Source organism: Bidens hawaiensis, unplaced genomic scaffold (assembly GCF_021521415.1).
Source record: "Bidens hawaiensis isolate Kalapana, Puna unplaced genomic scaffold, B.hawaiensis_p1.1 tig00042244_1, whole genome shotgun sequence".
NCBI lineage: Eukaryota > Viridiplantae > Streptophyta > Magnoliopsida > Asterales > Asteraceae > Bidens > Bidens hawaiensis.
In genome coordinates this window covers 97,923-120,563 of record NW_027497469.1, presented here as the reverse complement: position 1 = coordinate 120,563, position 22,641 = coordinate 97,923, and the positions used below count along the sequence as shown (strand labels likewise).

The following is a 22,641-nucleotide window of genomic DNA, read 5'->3' as shown; positions in this document are numbered from 1 at the left end:
AAATTAAGTGCTTATGATCTTTTCTAGGAGCCTAAAACAGCAATTAAATCCTAAGCTTTAGCCGACTTTGTGGCTGATTTCAGTAAGGATATCCAGCAGGAAGCTGATTGGGAATATATGTTCACTTATGTTTATTTATCTTTGTTCAATTATGTTCACTTATATTCATGACCTATTCGATTAAAATTTAAACAAACAAACACGAACACGTTCATTTTTTAAATAAATGAACATGAACACAAAAATAGGGTTTTGATCAAATAAAAATTAAATTAACATGTTAACTGTGGGAATCAAGTAATGTAACTATATACGCAATATAGTGTAATTATAGTGTAGTGTAATTACACTATGATGTAATTAGATAATTACCATACTAGAATATATAATTATACTACTTGATTTTCATAGTTAGCACGTCAATTTAATTTATACATTAACTTCCCCCCTTCACGAGATAATCAAATACAATCTACAAAGCAATCACGAGATAATTTTGACATCGATTGCAGGAGGAACACTTAAGTGGAAGACATGGACGACAAAGAAATAAAATGATGACCAAGTCAACGAATAAGGGTGATAATTATCGTAAATATTAAATAATCAAAAGTTCGTAGTTATCTTTAACTCTAATAAAAATATGTGTATTTCATTAAAAATATTTACCAAAAATATTACATTTAAATTAAGAGTATAATTTAATTTCCAAAACCTTAAATATATTTATGTTATATATATATATATATATATATATATATATATATATATTTTTCTTGTGTTTTAATTTTGACTAGGTTAACCCTGTCAACCTGTGATCAACAGCAACTACTCCATTCTTATTTTTATATCCCAAACACATTGACATTCACCTTCACCATCACCAAAACTAAATCTCCGATCACCAGCCGGCGATCCACATGGCCGACATAGTGAAACAGATCCTCACACGACCGATCCAGCTAGCAGATCAAGTCATCAAATCCGCCGACGAAGCCTGCATCAACAAACAAGACTGCGCCGAACTCAAATCCAAAACCGAAAAACTCGCCGGACTCCTCCGCCAAGCCGCCCGTGCCAGCAGCGATCTCTACGAACGCCCCACCAAACGCATCATCGACGACACCGAGCAAGTCCTCGACAAAGCCTTATCACTTGTCCTTAAATGCCGTAACAACGGCCTCGTCAAACGCGTGTTTACCATCATCCCGGCAGCCGCGTTTCGTAAGATGTCCTCACAGCTCGAGAACTCAATCGGAGATGTGTCGTGGCTGCTACGTGTCTCCGCACCCAACAATTCGACCGATGAGTATCTGGGTCTCCCTCCAATCGCTGCCAACGAGCCTATTTTATGCTTAATTTGGGAACAGATTGCGATTCTGTACACCGGAACGTTGGACGACCGCTCAGACGCGGCTGCATCCCTCGTGTCACTCGCGCGCGACAACGATCGATACGGGAAGCTGATAATTGAGGAAGGAGGGGTTAACTCGCTGCTTAAATTGGCCAAAGAGGGGAAATTGGAGGGTCAGGAGAACGCGGCGTTGGCGATCGGACTGCTGGGGCGTGATCCGGAGAGCGTGGAGCATATGATCCACGCGGGTGTGTGCTCGGTGTTTGTTAAGATTTTGAAAGAAGGCCCGATGAAGGTGCAGGCGGTTGTGGCGTGGGCGGTTGCGGAGCTGGTGTCGCATTACCCCAAGTGCCAAGATCTCTTCGCCCAGCATAATATTGTTAGGTTGTTGGTTGGGCATCTCGCGTTTGAAACAGTGGAGGAGCACAGTAAGTATGCGATTACTAGTAATAAGCCTACTTCACTTCATGCTGTTGTTTTAGCCAAGAATAATAATAGTAACACTAACAGTAATAGTAATAGTAGTAATAATAGTGGGAATCGTTCCAACGGGGTTAGTGCCAATAAGGAGGATGACGATGATAAAACCCGTGTCGCACATCCCGCTGGAGGATCCAACCCGCAACAACCGTTTAGAATGCATAGTGTTGTAACTAGCACAATGGCCATGAATAACCAAACCCGGCCGCCTTCGAAACAGACCAACGCGACCCAAAAACCTGAAAACGCCACCGTCAAGAAGCAAAACCATCATCATCACACCAGTGTTTCGTTATCCGCCAACAGTTTACATAAAGGCCGAGAGTTAGAAGACCCTGCAACAAAAGCTTACATGAAAGCCATGGCTGCACGCGCTCTGTGGCATCTAGCTGTCGGGAATTCTGGCATATGTAGAAGCATAACCGAATCCCGAGCTTTACTCTGTTTTGCGGTCTTATTAGAAAAGGGCCCTGAAGAGGTCCAGTTCAATTCGGCTATGGCGCTTATGGAAATCACAAGTGTAGCCGAGCAAGATTCTGAGCTTAGAAGATCGGCTTTTAAGCCAAACTCACCTGCGTGCAAAGCTGTAATCGAGCAATTATTAAAAGTTATAGAGAAAGCCGACTCGAGGCTCTTGCTTCCATGTGTTACGGCGATTGGAAACCTGGCTAGAACGTTTCGAGCCACTGAGTCTCAAATGATTCAACCATTGGTTCAACTTCTCGATGAACGGGAGGCTGAGATAACCAGAGCGGCTACAATGGCACTAACCAAGTTCGCGTGTACTGAAAACTATCTCCATCTTGATCATTCAAAGGCGGTTATTAGCGTGGGTGGTGCAAAACATTTGGTTCAATTGGTTTACTTTGGGGAGCAAATGGTGCAAATACCGGCTTTATTTTTGTTATGTTACATTGCTCTACATGTGCCCGATAGTGAAGAGCTTGCGCAGGCTGAAGTGCTTACGGTTCTTGAATGGGCTTCTAAACAGTCGGCTTTGATTCAAGATGAACAGGTTGACTCGTTGTTGCAAAACTCGAAGAGTCGGCTGGAGCTTTATCAGTCTCGAGGGTCGCGCGGGTTTCATTAGATTATTATGTTATGGTGATTGTTTTGTTATGTGTTATGTACATTCAAATTGTTCGGTTCAGTTTTGGGTTTAATTTATTTCCTATACATTTATGTTTGTTGTTGGTTAGTGTACATGATGTGTGGAAAGAAATACTAAAATTGTCTAATCGTTTGGCATTCTTTTGTAATATTATTATGAAAAAGTGATTATGTTTTGATGTTTGAGGTTCTTTTTTATGTTATGATTATGAAAAAGTTATTGGATTTGACATGTTGTATAGAGGGGACTAATCATATCATGTTAGTGTACAATATATGGTAATTTTTTTTTATCATTTTCTGTAGGGGTTGAAGAAAGTTGGCACCATCCGTCCCTCATTCTGGCTACCATGTCGATATGTCGTGCTAAAATCCATTCTACATTATTTTGAATTATTATGATTACTATTAAATATATTAATATATTTCTTCTCATTTTATAAATTTTATATGAATAAGAATTTTGTAAATTTTATTTGTAATTAATTGAATGACACCCATGGTCTGTCGTCCGCCATATCACCATTCACCAAGGCTGTCAATCACCCTTTGCCACCACATCAGGGCCGTCTTAGATCTCGTGCAATACTCGGCCGCCATTTAAGGCATGATCCCATTAAGAGCACAAGGGTCATGTTAGGGACACCTCACACTCACCCAATATGTCTCGTATAGGACGTATTGGTTGGTTTTTATAGAAAAACCTATCAAATTTGTTTTATTATGTTTTTTTGTCTGAATATCAGAGGCTGCGTACAGCCCTATACGCCGCCTCTGATATTTTTTTTAATTTATTATTATTATTATTATTATTATTATTATTATTATTATTGTTATTATTATTATTATTGTTGTTGTTGTTGTTATTACTACTGTTATTATTATCCGACTTGCTGTTCAGATTCTGGTCAGTACCAGCTCACTTAAACGTTTAATTTAACATAACCGGAGTTCTAAACATCCGTTTGGATCGATTCCAGCAGCATTAAGTTCGTTTTTACTTATATTATCACGCCCCAACCTAAGGCGGAAATGTTGGGGCGTGATCCGATTGCTCACATCTCGAAGATACTATCATACATAAAATGTGACAATATCTGTTAAGTTAATTATTTCCAAATACAGTGCACAAGTATTCAAAACACAAATAAATAATTTAATATAAGTAATCCAATCAAGATTTAAATAATAATTGTCCTTGTTAAAATACTAAGGTCTTTCTAAGTGTCCATACTTCAACTTCAATGGCAACCCGCATATGCGTAGAAAACAGAGTTTATCAACAACACATGTTGAGTGAGTTTATCACCAGTTTTGCAATGAAATAATATCAATATAATAAATAAAAGAAATAAACAAAACGTAATAAATGCGGTAAATGAATCAAACTGTAAGAAAATAAGGTGTCAATTAACCATTGCCAAGCGAATCGGGCTTTGGTAATCAACCATAAGCAAATAATAATAAGACCGTTGCCAAACGAATCAGGCGCGTGATTAATAATTATAATAAACAAACTACAAACTTAATGCCGTTGGAATCGATCCAAACGGATGTTTAGAACTCCGATTTTGTTAAATTAAACGTTTAAGTGAGCTAGTACTGACCAGAATCTGAACAGTGATTCGGATAATAATAATAATAACAACAACAACAACAACAACAATAAATAATAATAATAACAATAATAATAATAAAAAATAATAAATTAAAAAAAATATCAGAGGCGGCGCCGCATCTGATATTCAGACCAAAAAACATAATAAGACAAATTTGATGGATTTTTCTAGAAAAAACCAACTAATACGTCCCGTATAGCCCTATACGGGGCGTATTGATGGGTGTCTCTAGCAAAAGTGGGGTGTCTCTAGAAAACCCCGAGCAAAAACCTTTTTTTTTAGTTATGTATATAATTTTTTTTTAATATTATTACGGAATTAGGCTGAAAATTGTTGACAAAAAAACACTAATAAGGGCCTAAAAATTTGAACAAGTTCATTATACATTAAATAATCTAATAAAATATTATTGGGTTGAGCCTACTAATGAAATATATCAGCAATGAACAATCAGCATCGGGGAAAACAAATTATGTAAGGGCCATTTTTTAGTATTCGTCTTGGGCCATTGAAATCTCGAAGATGGCCCTGTGTGACACCCCACATTTTCACGTTTACTCTGTTAACACATACTCTGTTATCTTAAACATTCATGCATAACATTTACACGAGTTGGTAATGAGTCGCACACACGAAGCCGTCAGTACGCGTTGGTGATTAATGTCGAACCAGACATGTTAAATAATTTGGATATAATAGTTATGTGCTTGATGATTATGTGTGTTACATGCTTTAGTATATTATGTTTGCTTAAAAAACATTATTAAACTCGCTGCGCTACGTGATGGGGTAGGACCACGGTTGTAGCGATATGCGACGAACGTCCAGGTCGGTATACTTGTTTAAAACCCGATTTTTGAAATCCTAATCTTAAAAAACATCCATAGCCGTCTCCAAACGATTCTTGCAATCTCTTTGGGCGATTTTAGTGTTCTTGGAGGGATTAGGAAGGCTCCTGACCATAACTTACTTCTAGGATTCACAATACGTAAATGTTAATGTGTCATCTATGAGTTTTGTTTTTTTCTAGATGATTCTTGAAGAAAACTATTACGCTATGAAGTGTTTATGTAATGTGAAGGTTACATGATGTATGTGATGTTGTATAATCATTTGTTGATGGATGATGACATGGGTACCCTACCCACTCACAAGCTAACGAAACTTAGGAATATATGAGGAGCAAACATAAGCTTACTAGCTAGGGAAGCTTAGAAATAAGAAAGCAGCAAACATAAGCTGCTAGATGGGGAAGCTTGATACTTGCCCAGCAAGGTTCTTAAGTTGATCAGGAAGCTACTCCTACAGTAACGTCAGGAAAAGTCATTGCTGACGAAAAGCTGGTGTCTGTCATAAAGTAAAATTAGCAATAAGACAAATAAAAGCTGAGCAAAGTTTATACGGAAATGATATACACCCAGTCTGCATAGGCTGAAAGAACAACTAACCTTTTCCTCTTAAGAAGCTTCAGCTTCTCCACAAGGGAAGCTTCCGACTACCTATAAAAGCAACGTTTCACCAAAGATATTCTCATTCTCATTCACTCTATTTCTCTTTACTTTCTCACTATTCTGTCTCTCTAGAAGAATGCTCTCTAGAATATCATCTCCAATGTAATGCTCACTAAGAGATCTCCTCTCTAAAGAGTAACTATCATTCATTGAGCTGTTAGTCCTCTGAGTTGCAGAGGCATAACACTATTGCTCATTCCAACCCAACGACCAGTCACCGGTTATGCAGCTCAAATCACCTCAGCTGCTCTCTAACCGTCGAGTCTAAACCACTACCCCCTCTTGCATTCTCTATCTCTAGTCTACATATCTATATTTACTCCATATATACTTTAATTGGATAAATTACTAATGTTGAGCGTCGGAGAGTGGTCTAGAGACCCCAGTCTCTAGTCCCTTTTAACGAGTTTTTTCGTGTTGTAGGTACTAGTAGGAAGTTGGAGGTGACCCTGGAAGCCTTCATGCCATCACCCGACCATACTCTTATTGTTAGCTGTCTCGTTGTAGCAACAAGTGGCGCCCACCATGGGGGTTGGGGCTACTTAAAACATAAAACTCTTTTGTAGTTCAGCTCCAAATATTCCTAAGTTTATCTCATTATGGTTGGGGAGGACATATTTCTTAAGGTCTCTTCTACACAAGGTTCCTAGCTTCTTACACTATGACATTATTTTCAATATTAAGTTGTTTCAAAAAGTTTTTGTTCATTATACATGAATAATCATAGCTTGTTTGGGCTTATTTATTTTCGGTTTGATACATAAAAGCTTTTCTTGGTAGCAAGTATCAATATATTAGCTTATCATTTTTTAGAGGCATTAATTTTATGTTTGTTATAAAAATGATGCTATTACTCAACTTTACTAGACTAAAAAAGTTGTCATCTAATACCAATTTATGTCATCTAACTTTATGTGTGAAATAAGTTATGTTAAAACTTCCTCCAAAGAATTGTATGGTAACAAATATCTATTTTTCTAAGAAAACTAACAACTAAATATCATTTTTTTTGGTAATATAAATTATTAAGGGATTTGAATAAAATCTATGATATAGCTATACTTGACCTACACATGTGTTTTCACAAAAGTAAAATGTCAAGTCATAAAAAGTATATAGGTTACTATTCACGTTAGCTGTGTAGGTTCCTATTCACCTTAGCTGCCACCTGATAGTTACAGCTTTAACAACTATACAAGTAAGCTTGCAGCTCAAAAGCTTGAAGCTCATAAACAGGAAACACACATTCTTCTTGCACAATCGAATAGTAAACAAGCCAAGAAATTAAGAAACTTGTCATGATAATGACGTCGAAAGGACATACAAAACATCTCAATAAGCGAAATGCAAAAACACCTTCATAAGAGAAGCAAAGAGCTCGGAAACTGCACACACTAGCTTCCTAGCTTCTAGCTCGTCAACATTTTGCTATAGTAACCAATGAGTGTAACAGTCAGAAAAATCAACATATGTTGACAATACACTTAATCCTAGAAAAAATTACTTTTGGGAAGAGAGCTTTGTCCTAATAGTATACTCTAACCCTTACATAATAAAGGTAAGTGTTAGACCTAAACTAGCTAAAAGTAGACAAGAAGGTTACCCAAAATAGTCATGAAGCATGAGACCAAGCTACTAAGAGGATGCATCAGGCACCTCAAAAACATTTGCGTCAAGAAAGCTGAGCTACACTTATCTTTGAACATATAAAGGTCAAAAGCAATGCTAAACATGTGACATGACAGAAGCTACAAAACAGTTCACGGAAAACTTACAAAACAGGCTAGAAGCTACAATAGCAACTTAGGCTAGAAGCTTTAAAGTAGCTTACTTCAAGCAAGCTCAGGTCAGAAGCTTCATACGACGTGTCAGAAGCCACAAAGCTTCCTGCTAAACCATGGAAGGAACATACACTAGAAGCTTGGTAGCCCAGTCATATGTTACTATACGGACCAAATTAGCATTTTCTAAGGATGGATGGACCCTATGTCAAATCATCCTCACAAGACTAAACTCTTTTACATACACCACATCCGAAAAGGGAAAATAAACCTTCTCAAGTGAAGGAGGTTGCTGAAAAATATGCTTTAAAGGAATGAAGATCATACTCGCCTTACTAGAAAAATGATAAAGCAACCCTTCCCTCACCCTCAAGGTGTTACTAGAACAAGCCACCTTTTTTGCCTGATAAGGAAAGCTGATCACTGGGAAGGAAATCAGCTTTGTAGATAACCTTGGAAGCTCAAAACAAAATCAGCTTCGCATGTAACCTTGGAAGCTTAGAAGAAAATCAGCTTCGTAGATAACCTTGGAAGCTCAAAACAAAATCAGGTTTGCATGTAACCTCAGAAGCTTAGAAGAAAATCAGCTTCGTAGATAACCTTGGAAGCTCAAAACATTAGAAGAAAATTAGCTTCGCAGATAACCTTGGAAGCTCAAAACAAAATTAGCTTCGCATGTAACCTTGGAAGCCTAGAAGAAAAGTAGTTTCACAGGTAACCTAGGAAGCTCAAAAGGAAATCAGCTCCGAAGTTCCTCGCACATGGTGATTTTAGAAGCGTGGATGGAAACCAGTTTCGTACATCCACACCCATCCAAACCTCGGAAGCTCTCAAGCACACAATTGAGCAGTTATTAAGACCTCATGAGCTTAGGAAGACACTACCTAGTAGTTGATGTGACCTTGTATGTCATCAAATAGCTGTTGCAACTAACACAGCTAAGAGGCAGGGAAGCTACCAAACCTCTAGTTTCCTTCATTAAGTCTCTAAAGAGCCACCCATGGCATGTTGCATACTTAAGGAAGCTTTAGGTTCAAGCAAGTAAACACATGCTCAACGAAAGGTCAGCTTCATAAGAGACTCTGACGAATGAAAACCAGCAAGATCCAAGAAAGCTATTTATACAAACCTAGCTCACCGTCTTGTGTCTCCAACATGATACGAATTTGGGTTCTTAAGTAAAATCAAGGCACCTTCGAGCGCTGGCTTGACTTTACCTTCATAGTTGAATTAAAAGTTAAGCATGAGCTATGAAAAGAACATAACTAAAGTCTTCTTAGAAAATTTTCACATAAAAGAAGCTTTGTCCTTTACAAAAAGTCACAAAGGATCAAAAGCTTATGCCTTTTATATTATCAAGAGACTCAGGAGACCAAGGAAGCAAACATGGTTCACCTCCCATAAAAGCATAGAATCATGAAAATATGTAGCATCTTTCCTGAAAGCAACAAAGCAGCTTAAAGATACATTAAAATTGTTGATTAAACAAAAAATCATTCTACTTAATCCCCAAAGTAGTAGCTAAGTTCGATATAAACAAAAGGATCCAGAGCATAGCCTTTAATTCATACACTCACCTTGAAATCACCTTCAAACGGAGAAAGTGTTATCTAAAACTCAGCAAGAGAAGCTTATGTGACCCATCATTATAGCATGAATCAACAAATTTCCTCGCTAGAAGTTTACATCTAGGAGATCCTATCTATATCGAGCATATAATGGGATTCATCTCCCATAGAATCCTCAGCAAAACCTCCAATTCAACCAAAACCTATAAGGTCTCGGTTAATCAAAGAAGCTTGAGGAAGAAACATTAAGGGAGAGAACGAAGAACGAAGATGACACTTGCATGGCCAGCTATCCATTACCCTCATCATACTTCCCTACGGTAGCCATCATAAATGTCAAGTTACACTATGGTAAAACCGTTTATCCCACAGGTACTATAAGGGAACTAGTAGGGTAACAATGTAAATATATAGCCTGAAAAATTTATAAGCCTCCAAGACAAATCCCCAAGCTTCAAGCTTCATACTTTTACCTTCTGGCTCTAAGCCTCAGAGCCTTTAAGGCTTATAAACTCAAAGGCCCAATTATTAGAACACCGATGTATCTTGAAGAGTCATAATAACCAATTTATAGTGTTTTGTAAAGATGCACAACACTAAAGATATAAAATCGGATAACTCCTCAACCTTAACTTGTTAAAATACTCAAGAAATTGAAACAATAAGACAACCAAGCATTTCATCAAAATAAGATGCAGCCATAAGGAGCTTAAATAAAGCTCACTACTTGCCAGCCATGCATGATGCCTCCAAAGAGATTCGCATATGGAAATCTTGCTAGCTTCATGCTCTTATATAGAAGGTTCGCTATGGGCTATTTTACGAAAGAAGCTCATATATCAGAATTTTCAAAAAGAGAAGAAAAAGGTAGTAAGTCACAAGCACCCACAACTACGTCATAACTACTTATGCTTTAGGGGTTGATGATACGAATACCTAAGATCTCGCTTTTCAAAGAAGTTAAGGAGCCAGGAAGCATAGAAGCTGAGCAGCTACACGTATCAAAGATCTTTCTTGGTAGTTAAAATGGTCCCAAGAATCTTGCTACATATGCAACATCATCATGGGGAAGAAAAGAAGCATCAAACATAATCATAACCAGAATAACATATATGCTTCTCTCCAATATAAATATTGTTTCCTTCAATCAAAAAATGAATGAAGAAACTACCAAAAAGAATGCATCTTCATAACCAATGAAGGTCGTTTCCAATAGCTCCCATTTAGATGATCACGCATGTGTCAAACAGATAATGCTTATCATTCATAGAATCTTTTACGAAGAAAAACCTACAAGTTAAAGGTTAACTAGCAGTTTGCTCAATCACCGAAGCAACTTGCTAAAGCATCACCGCACCTCGCAGACGCTCCAAGAATAAATTGTTGGCTGAAATAACCAAAGAAGCTTTGAGCTATGTTTAGAGCAACGCAAAAAACGATTAACTACAGAAGCGTTCCTACTTGCATCTACAAGAAAATTCCAAAAGCACTGATGTGAACACCAAGGATCGTAATAAATAGCCTCTGGTAATCGATTAAACTACACACCATCGCAATATTGGAACTCTACAACAATTGTAGAGTTGGGCGAACCCTTTCTCAAATCTTCTTTACAGGTGCCACTAGCTAAATTAGGTGGGTAGAAGCTTAGGACAGTCTGCAAAATCAACTTGTGGATACATATAAGTAGTCTACAAGAAGCTTGGAAGCATCTGGAAGAAACAAAAAGATAGCTTGATGTGACATCAAAAAGCGTGGATTAAGAGATTTTCCACAACATGAAAGCACTCAGCTAAAGGATGATCTAGGAGTCTTTAGACATCATTTTTTGAGGTCCTAAAACTCCAGCATCTATGAGGTAAGTGGCTTCACCATTTGAGCTAATTGACTCTCCTTAATTGAAATCGAAAGCTGATGAACCATGACATTAGACAAGTTACACCTCCAGCCCACCAAGTTTACAGCGAACACCGAGAGCTTATTTGATCTTAAGAAAGCTTCTCTTTATTACTTTCTATACTATATCAACCCTTTAGTATGATTGATTTAAGATCACCACATACTATATTATAGTAGTCACGGGGATGAAGACAACCTCATATAATTGTCAGAGCTTATTACCAAGCATCAATAAACAAACCCTTGCACTTAACATTGTTTAGAAAAGTTACAAAGTGTTTTCACCTTCTACAAGGGTTGATAACACATTCTGTGACATTCGTCAATTTCGGGTCTTGTTTGTATTCGTTTTTGTATTTGTTTATCATGTAAACCGACCCGATTGTAAACCGAAGCTTATGTTATAATCAAAATGATGGATTTATGTTACAATATTGTTTCACACTTGTTGGGTCTTGAAAACATCCTACCTTTATTTTTATTTTTATTTATTTATTTATTTTTTGTATTATATTTTTTTGTTGTTTTATGTTTTTGTCTTGATCTATTTTGCATGAAAACTCTTGTGTCTTACACCCATATTTGACCACCAACATTACCCTATATATACACCACCTTTCCTCTTCATTTTCCCTTGCTACAACTCCAAAAAAAAAAAAAACTCTCTCAAACATCAAAGATTCAAGGTTATCTTCTTAAGTGTTCTTGAAGGTTTTTAGTCTTTCATCTTAATTAGTTTATGTAGTCTTATTAATACTTGTTTATGGTTGTGCAACATATATATAACATACACCCCTTGTTTACCTTTGGTAGTTACTTCTCCGATTCCGGTCGGTGAGGTTTCGGACCTCATAAGGCAAGGCTTTATGGAGGACTTCGTGTCCTTGATATATATACATCTATATAACTTGTTCATACATATTAATCTTGCTTATTTTAGTTTGTTGGTCATGTTTACAAGTTCCATGGTTATGGGTTTTTAAGAGTCTATGCTTCGGTTTAACCGTAAAAAGCTCTAAACCGTAAACCGAACTTTGTTACTAGTTTTGTTAAATAATTGTTTAAATATGCTTATTGTTAGATCTAAGTTTCTAAAATCATTTTTACAAATTCTATGGTTATGGGTTTGTAGAATCTTACCTCGGTCTTAACCCGAAACATGATCCGAACCGAAAACTGAACTTTTGTTTAAAGACTTTATTGTTAACTTTTGGTTGTAAAACTTAAAGTATTTTTTTTATTTGTACATTATTATACAAGTTCTTTAGTGGTTGGACATGTGGAAACCAAACCGATTCTTACTCGCTTAAGACACACAAGTGTGTTTTTTTAGCCATCAAGACTTGTATATTTCTTTAAAAATAGTTACAAATTTATTTTTAAATATTTTCTTAAGTACTTGGAAATGTTGGATCTAGCTTGATCTCATAACAAAGTTTGGACCGACAAAACCGAACACTCGCTTAACATGCGTTGTTAGTTCTAAAACAATGGAACTACATACTTGGTTAAGTCTTATCAAATTTTATTGAGTTATCTCATAACTTTCAATATTTTGGAAAGTTGACTTTGGGTTTGACCAATTATCAAGACCCGAACCGACAACCCGAACACTCGATAAAAAAACCGTTTTAGTATCTTTATTCTAAAGGGATTTGCATTCTTGCAGTTTACCCGCCTTATTACTTAACATAGGTTGAGTAAATATTAAGGTTAGATACTTTAACCCGGTTTCGAGCAAACTTACATTTTTAAAGGGTTATTATTATAAATTCTTAAATAGTTACATTTTAAACCTTGAACTTTAATTATTTACATTTCTCAACATTTATTTTGTTTAAAGACCTTCAAGACAACCTTTTTAAATTCAAGACTTCTTTTCTTTTTAGGCATTGTACGTTAAACTCGTCGTTCCGACAAATCTCCAAATTATCATCTTTCAAGTTTACTACTTGAAGGTGAGTACTTCATACCCCATTTTCCATCTTTTATTTTGGGGGTGACATTTCATACTTATTCAACAAAATGCTTTATATTTGAATCTTAAACCACAAACGTAGTTGTATACTTTACCTAAATAATTGCTCCATTTGGTGTTCTATGCTTATATGCCTATGTGTTTATCGCTTTTGGTTGGTGGAACTATAAAATCCTAGACTATTTGGCATCCCCTTATAGCAAGGTGTCGTTAACGTAATGCAATTAACGATAACTATAAAATCCTAGACTATTTGGCATCCTCTTATAGCTAGGTGTCGCTAATGTGTTTAGCGATATCTATTTATCCAAATAACCACTTTTATTTATCGTTTCGTATGCAAGTTTTGTGGCTATCTTTATTATATACTAATATGATTAAACTTATGAATTGCTCACCAACCTTTGTGTTGACAAACTTTATTTTATGAAATGTTGCAGGTTTGCATCTTGGTTGATTTATGATTGTGAAGAAAACGAAATCAAAGACCTTAGGATATTAGTAAAAATGAACAATATCAAATTTGCCATATTTTGTGATATCTTGTTTATGGTTATTTTATGGATAATTGTTATGTGACATTTTCGATGTTGTGAAATGAAATGAGTTTATTAAATACTGTCACTTTAATTAGTGTCATGTGCTTATGGACAATCATTACACCTCGGCATGTTCCATCGCCTTTGGTCGGGGTGTGACAGATTGGTATCAGAGCCATAACAATAGGATAGGTGGTTAGACGTAACGACCTAGTATTGTTATGCTTAGGGTCCTATATGTGTGCTCATACGTGTTTACTCTATTTTGATTGTTCATATCGTATATTATTTATAAACTTGTTTAAAATTCACCAATATCCCAAATGTTCACATACACACACTTTCATAGTATTTCCAAGGTATCCTTACCTTAAAACGCAAAAAGTAGATTTTCATTGTGTTTTATGGATTACAAGATTAACTTGGATCCCGTTGTTTATAATCCCTTAAAGGTTGCATTTATATCGGGTTCGTAGCCCTCATAGGAAGCTAGACATTATAAAACGACCATTTGACAAAAAGATTCCAAGAATCGAAGGTGATTTACTTACCTGGAATGGTGGGATTATAGTGCTCGTTTTCTAGGCCACAAACCATGTTATACATGTCAATACTTTAAGTAATCAAATGCGAGCGTTCTGGTCGCCATCCTAATTTTTCGGTGTCAAAACAATAGAACTACGGTGATTCGTGGATTAGTGCTTTGACATGACGTTGTATCCCGATTTATGGTGTTATTATCGTTATTTGAGTAGAAAACATGAAAAAGTTGCGGTGATTCGTGCACATGTTTAGACTCCAACGTTGTGTTTTATAAAAAAAATTTTTGAGTTGGAATATCAAATCATGGTGGTTCATGTACGATTTTTCGACTCTATAAACCTCAAAATCTCAAATTTTTAAGCTTTAACCCCTCAAAATCTCAAAATCATTTACGATTGTTTCCGGTTTGTTGTTTATATACAAAGATTTATATTTTATCTAACACTAACATCTACTCCTCACTAATTTTAGGATTCACAATCAAAAAGAAAATTTAACTTCACCTTATTCTTATTTTATACACTCTCATATCCATTTCTTTTTACCTAAAACTTATTCCATTTCTTTATAATCTTTTAGCATGCCTCCACTAAGACCGCGCAAGAGCACCAACCGACGTATGGCTGCTTTTATCGTCAAGCAAATGGCCGCTATGATTCCCGAACTTGTAACTCAAATCCAAGCTACCCAACCTCCTCCACCCGTTGTTGCACCCGTTGAACCCAAACCCGTATCCTACCCATTTAAGCAATTTACTAGTGCCAACCCAACCGAATTTTGGGGTACGAACTGTGCGACTACCTTGTTGCAATGGTTCGAGTCTATGGAGAATGTGTTTAGATATAGCGAGTGCCCCGAAGCGAAAAGGACAAATTTCGCTTCAAGCATGTTTAGAAAACCGCTCTAACATGGTGGGGTAATGTAATGCATCTCCAAGGGTCGGAAACGGCTATGGCTCTTCCATGGTAGGACCTCAAGGCACTCATGATGAAGAAGTTTTGTCCCAAACACGAACTTCAAAAGCTTGAGGAGGAATTTTGGAACCTCAAGCAAGATAGTGGTGATAACGCCGCTTACTCACTCCGTTTCCACGAGTTGAGCATTCTCGTCCCTTATTTGGTTACCCCGGCTGAGCGTGAGCTTGACAAATACATTGGGGGTTTACCTATGCAAATCCGGGACTCAGTCATGAGTAGCAAACCCGTGAATCTTGAGGATGCCATTACTCTAGCCGGTGGGCTATCGGAGAATCATGTGAAAGCGGGTACCCTAACCCTCAAGAAACCAAACGAAAAAGCAGAACCCGAGCCCGCACCACAAGCCAAGTTTGAACCCGCACCACAAGCCATTAACTACTCCAACTCTTCCCATCACAACAATAACAACAACAAGAAGAAACCCAAAACCAACTACCGAAACTATGCCGTTACCCAACCCCAACCTCAACAACAAACCCAAATTCCACCCCAAACCCGAAAACCCTATACCGGTACCGCCCCACTATGCAACATTTGCCAACTCCACACCCACCAAACATGCCTTGTCGCCATTGTACCATTTGTAACCGACTTGGTCATCTCAACACCACATGCCGATCCGCACAACGAACCCAACCTAACCAACCAAACCAACCAAGAACTTTTCCCCAAAATACTCAACACCGATATGCACCCTACCCACCAAACCAACCTCAACAACCCCGAGCTTGCTACAATTGCGGTGACCCTAACCATTTCCGCAACAATTGTCCTCACCTCATCCTTACTAACCAAACCATGACCGCACCTTACTACCAAACTCAAGCTTACCAAGTTCAAACCTACCAACCTCAACTTTCCCAACACAATGCACCACTCATCCAACCCATCCAAGCCATACAAGCACGACCTCCTCCACCACCGCAAGCACCTCAAGTCAACCAAGGCAATCAAGGACGAGATTTCATGATGAATGTTAATCAAGCTCAAGCGGCAAACGATGTTGTGAACGGTATGTTTTTAGTGAACCAACATTTGGCTTCCATTTTATTTGATATGGGTGCCGATAGAAGTTTCATTTCTTTGAAATTTGAGTCGAAAATTGCCCTGTCTCGAACCAAGCTTTCCCGATCGTTTTCTGTTGAAGTCGCCAATGGGAACTCCATCACCATAAATTCCGTCGTCTGCGATTGTACTCTCGTTCTTGCTAACCATAAATTCTCCATCGATCTCATCCCGATGCAAATGGGAAGTTTCGATGTCATAGTAGGCATGGATTGGTTATCTTTGCACCGTGCCGAAGTTGTTTGCTTCGATAAATTCATTCGCATTCCGCTTGTCAACGGTAAAATCCTTAAGGTCTTCGGAAAAGCTACTTCGAGAAGGCTTAATCTCATGTCGTGCTCTCAATCGCAAGAATACTTACGCCAAAAGTATGCTCCGCTCCTAGCTCTCTTGGCGACAAAAGACAAAAAGGAAAGGAAAATCCAAGATATTTCTATTGTTCGTGATTTCCTCGATGTATTTCCCGACGATGTCACCGGTCTTCCACCCGTTCGTCCGATTGAATTTCGAATCGATCTTGTGCCCGGCGCGATGCCTGTGGCCAAGGCTCCTTACCGTTTAGCCCCGTCAGAAATGCAAGAATTATCGAACCAACTCGAAGAATTTTCCAATAAAGGTTTCATTCGTCCTAGCTCTTCTCCTTGGGGCGCTCCTGTTCTCTTCGTGAAAAAGAATGATGATTCGTTTCGTATGTGCATCTATTATAGGGAACTTAACAAACTCACCATTAAAAATCGTTATCCCTTGCCACGAATCGACGACCTATTCGACCAACTTCAAGGCGCAACTTGCTTCTCCAAAATCGATCTTTGATCAGGTTATCATCAATTGCGTGTTCGCGAAGAAGACATTCCAAAAACCGCTTTCCGTACTTGATATGGACATTTCGAATTTTTGGTTATGCCCTTCGGGTTAACAAATGCACCCGCGGTGTTTATGAACCTCATGAACCGCGTTTGCAAACCATTCCTCGATAAATTCGTTATTGTCTTTATTGATGACATTCTCATCTTTTCCAAATCCAAAGCCGAACATGAGCATCATTTGTGTTCCATTCTCGAACTTCTTAGAAACGAACGACTTTATGCCAAATTCTCCAAATGCGAATTTTGGCTCGAGCAAGTTCAATTTTTGGGACATATCGTAAACAACAAAGGTATTCATGTTGATCCTGCTAAAATTGAGGCCGTTAAGGATTGGAAAACTCCAACGACTCCCACAGAAATTCGATCCTTCCTCGGTTTAGCCGAATATTATCGACGTTTCATTCGAAACTTTTCCAAGATCTCTTTGCCTTTTACCTCCCTCACTCATAAAGGAAAACCTTTTGATTGGGGTTCGAAGCAAGAAAAAGCCTTTTGTACTCTCAAGGACATGCTTTGTAATGCTCCCATTTTAACCCTTCCTGATGGAAACAACGATTTCGTGGTATTTTGTGATGCCTCTCATCAAGGTCTTGGTTGTGTCCTCATGCAACGATGTCAAGTCATCGCTTACGCATCAAGGCAACTTAAGGTCAACGAGAATAATTACACGACTCATGATCTCGAACTTGGTGCCGTTGTTTTCGCTCTCAAAATCTGGAGACATTACCTTTATGGTACGAAATGTGTGGTTTTTACCGATCATAAAAGCCTTCAACACATTTTTGACCAAAAAGATCTCAATATGAGACAACGACGATGGGTTGAATTACTTAGTGATTACGATTGCGAAATTCGTTACCATCCCGGTAAAGCGAATGTTGTCGTCGACGCCCTAAGTCGAAAGGTTAATGTTAAATCCGTCCTGCTTCTAAATGTTGTCGTTCAAACCGATCTTCAAATTCGAATCTTCCAAGCTCAACGTACCTCCGTTGAAGAAGGTAACATGTACGACGAAATGTCATGTGGAGCCGAACTTCAACTCGAAACAAAACCCGATGGTCTTTTGTACTTTCTCAATCGTTTGTGGGTTCCAAATCGCGATGACCTTCGTACTTGTATACTCGACGAAGCTCACAATTCGCGGTATTCCGTTCATCCCGGTGCGGATAAGATGTATTTCGATATTCGTGCTACCTTTTGGTGGCCGGGTATGAAAAAGGACGTAGCGTTATTCGTATCTAAATGTCTTACTTGCTCAAAAGTTAAGGCCGAACATCAAAGACCTTTTGGTCTACTCGAGCAACCACCGATTCCCGTTTGGAAATGGGAAGACATTGCTATGGACTTTATCACTAAATTACCCAACACCCAAAAGGGCAACGATAGCATTTGGGTGATCATCAATCGTTTGACCAAATCTGCTCATTTCATTCCGATCCGCGAGAAGTATTCTGTCGAGCAGCTTGCTCAAATCTATGTTCGAGAAATCGTGTGCCAACACGGTTTACCATTGACTATTATCTCTGACCGTGATGCTCGTTATACCTCTCATTTTTGGCGTTCACTTCAAGAAGTTTTGGGAACACGTCTCAATCTTAGCACCGCTTATCATCCTCAAACGGACGGTCAATCCGAACGTACAATACAAACTCTCGAGGATATGCTACGAGCATGTGTTCTTGATTTTGGTGGGAATTGGGATTCTCACATTCCGTTCATTGAGTTTCTTATGACAATAGCTACCATTCGAGCATTGAGATGGCTCCTTTCGAAGCTCTTTACGGTCGTAAATGTCGTTCTCTGATTAGTTGGAACGAAGTCGGTGAAGCTCAAATCACGAGACCCGAAATGGTTCAAGAAGCCACCGACGTTATTGATTGAATCCGTAAGAACCTCCTAGCCGCTAGAAGTCGTCAAAAGAGTTACGCCGACAAACGGCGAAAACCGATCGAATTTAATGTTGGCGATCTTGTCCTTCTAAAAGTATCTCCTTGGAAGGGGGTAGCCCGTTTCGGAAAGAAGGGTAAACTAGCTCCTCGTTTCGTTGGTCCTTTTAAAATCCTTGAGCGTGTTGGAAAAGTAGCTTATCGACTCGAACTACCGGAAGAACTTACCGGTGTTCATTCGACATTTCATGTTTCAAATCTTAAAAAGTGCTTAGCCGAGGGTAATCTCCATATACCTCTCGACGAAGTACATGTCGATGGTCTTGGTTGAACGACCCGTTGAGATCATGGATTGCAACAAGAAGAGAACCAAGCGTAGCCGTATTTGGTTAGTTAAAGTTCGATGGGAATCACGGCGCGGCGCGGAATTCACTTGGGAGCGAGAAGACAAAATGAAAGAGAAGTATCCACATTTGTTCGCAGCATCGTCGTCGTCTTAATTTCGGGACGAAATTTCCTAAAGTAGGGGATACTATGACATTCGTCAATTTCGGGTCTTGTTTGTATTCGTTTTTGTATTTGTTTATCATGTAAACCGACCCGATTGTAAACCGAAGCTTATGTTATAATCAAAATGATGGATTTATGTTACAATATTGTTTCACACTTGTTGGGTCTTGAAAACATCCTACCTTTATTTTTATTTTTATTTATTTATTTATTTTTTGTATTATATTTTTTTGTTGTTTTATGTTTTTGTCTTGATCTATTTTGCATGAAAACTCTTGTGTCTTACACCCATATTTGACCACCAACATTACCCTATATATACACCACCTTTCCTCTTCATTTTCCCTTGCTACAACTCCAAAAAAAAAAAAAACTCTCTCAAACATCAAAGATTCAAGGTTATCTTCTTAAGTGTTCTTGAAGGTTTTTAGTCTTTCATCTTAATTAGTTTATGTAGTCTTATTAATACTTGTTTATGGTTGTGCAACATATATATAACATACACCCCTTGTTTACCTTTGGTAGTTACTTCTCCGATTCCGGTCGGTGAGGTTTCGGACCTCATAAGGCAAGGCTTTATGGAGGACTTCGTGTCCTTGATATATATACATCTATATAACTTGTTCATACATATTAATCTTGCTTATTTTAGTTTGTTGGTCATGTTTACAAGTTCCATGGTTATGGGTTTTTAAGAGTCTATGCTTCGGTTTAACCGTAAAAAGCTCTAAACCGTAAACCGAACTTTGTTACTAGTTTTGTTAAATAATTGTTTAAATATGCTTATTGTTAGATCTAAGTTTCTAAAATCATTTTTACAAATTCTATGGTTATGGGTTTGTAGAATCTTACCTCGGTCTTAACCCGAAACATGATCCGAACCGAAAACTGAACTTTTGTTTAAAGACTTTATTGTTAACTTTTGGTTGTAAAACTTAAAGTATTTTTTTTATTTGTACATTATTATACAAGTTCTTTAGTGGTTGGACATGTGGAAACCAAACCGATTCTTACTCGCTTAAGACACACAAGTGTGTTTTTTTAGCCATCAAGACTTGTATATTTCTTTAAAAATAGTTACAAATTTATTTTTAAATATTTTCTTAAGTACTTGGAAATGTTGGATCTAGCTTGATCTCATAACAAAGTTTGGACCGACAAAACCGAACACTCGCTTAACATGCGTTGTTAGTTCTAAAACAATGGAACTACATACTTGGTTAAGTCTTATTAAATTTTATTGAGTTATCTCATAACATTCAATATTTTGGAAAGTTGACTTTGGGTTTGACCAATTATCAAGACCCGAACCGACAACCCGAACACTCGATAAAAAAAAACCGTTTTAGTATCTTTATTCCAAAGGGATTTGCATTCTTGCAGTTTACTCGTCTTATTACTTAACATAGGTTGAGTAAATATTAAGGTTAGATACTTTAACCTGGTTTCGAGCAAACTTACATTTTTAAAGGGTTATTATTATAAATTCTTAAATAGTTACATTTTAAATCTTGAACTTTAATTATTTACATTTCTCAACATTTATTTTGTTTAAAGACCTTCAAGACAACCTTTCTAAATTCAAGACTTCTTTTCTTTTTAGGCATTGTGCGTTAAACTCGTCGTTCCGACAAATCTCCAAATTATCATCTTTCGAGTTTACTACTTGAAGGTGAGTACTTCATACCCCATTTTCCATCTTTTATTTTGGGGGTGACATTTCATACTTATTCAACAAAATGCTTTATATTTGAATCTTAAACCACAAACGTAGTTGTATACTTTACCTAAATAATTGCTCGATTTGGTGTTCTATGCTTATATGCCTATGTGTTTATCGCTTTTGGTTGGTGGAACTATAAAATCCTAGACTATTTGGCATCCCCTTATAGCAAGGTGTCGTTAACGTAATGCAATTAACGATAACTATAAAATCCTAGACTATTTGGCATCCCCTTATAGCTAGGTGTCGCTAATGTGTTTAGCGATATCTATTTATCCAAATAACCACTTTTATTTATCGTTTCGTATGCAAGTTTTGTGGCTATCTTTATTATATACTAATATGATTAAACTTATGAATTGCTCACCAACCTTTGTGTTGACAAACTTTATTTTATGAAATGTTGCAGGTTTGCATCTTGGTTGATTTATGATTCTGAAGAAAACGAAATCAAAGACCTTAGGATATTAGTAAAAATGAACAATATCAAACTTGCCATATTTTGTGATATCTTGTTTATGGTTATTTTATGGATAATTGTTATGTGACATTTTCGATGTTGTGAAATGAAATGAATTTATTAAATACTGTCACTTTAATTAGTGTCATGTGCTTATGGACAATCGTTACACATCTGCATGTTCCGCCGCCTTTGGTCGGGGTGTGACACATTCACTCATCAAGCTTACTAAGCTTGAATCTATTGAAGCTTCTACAAGAAATATAGAAGATAAACATCACTCGCAAAAAGGCAACTAAAATATAAGCTCATTATTACCACCAAAGAAATGACATTCTAACATGAGAAGCTGACCTTCTAACATTAGAAGTTCACCTTTTAACTAAGTAGCTGACCTTCTAGCAAATAAGTTGACCGTCTAACATAAGAAGTTCACCTTCTAACAAAGAAGCCGGCCTTCCAAAATAAGAAGTTGACATTTTTATATGAAAACATCTACTCAATTAGAAATTAAGTTTCCTCTTTTTCTCATTTCATCTTGTCCACTCAACACATACCAAACATGAAAAGAAGAAACTTCATAGATAAAGCTTACAACATAAGTAAATCCATGTTACACAATTAATCAATGTAGTTGTTAACTTTGGTCATAATTAAATTGATGAATGAAAATCTCATTTTGAGTAACAAACTTGTTTAGGAATCCTATCTAAGGGTGAGCCCCTCCAAACTAGGCTCCATGAGGTCCGGCGTAGTACCTACTCATGTACAG

At 37.4% G+C, this 22,641-nt stretch overlaps 1 protein-coding gene across 1 annotated transcript; it reads left to right on the top strand.

The window, feature by feature from the left end:
* Window positions 1-920: 920 nt before the first annotated feature.
* LOC143593465 (uncharacterized) lies at window positions 921-3,010 on the top strand. The gene has a single exon (XM_077073089.1). It carries the CDS (start codon window positions 921-923, stop codon window positions 2,922-2,924), a length of 2,004 nt encoding a protein of 667 aa, XP_076929204.1. The 3' UTR covers window positions 2,925-3,010.
* Window positions 3,011-22,641: the final 19,631 nt, after the last annotated feature.

Bases quoted from the DNA above. Each gene is read 5' to 3' on its own strand.
- LOC143593465 (XM_077073089.1), top strand. From the start codon at position 921: ATGGCCGACATAGTGAAACAGATCCTCACACGACCGATCCAGCTAGCA.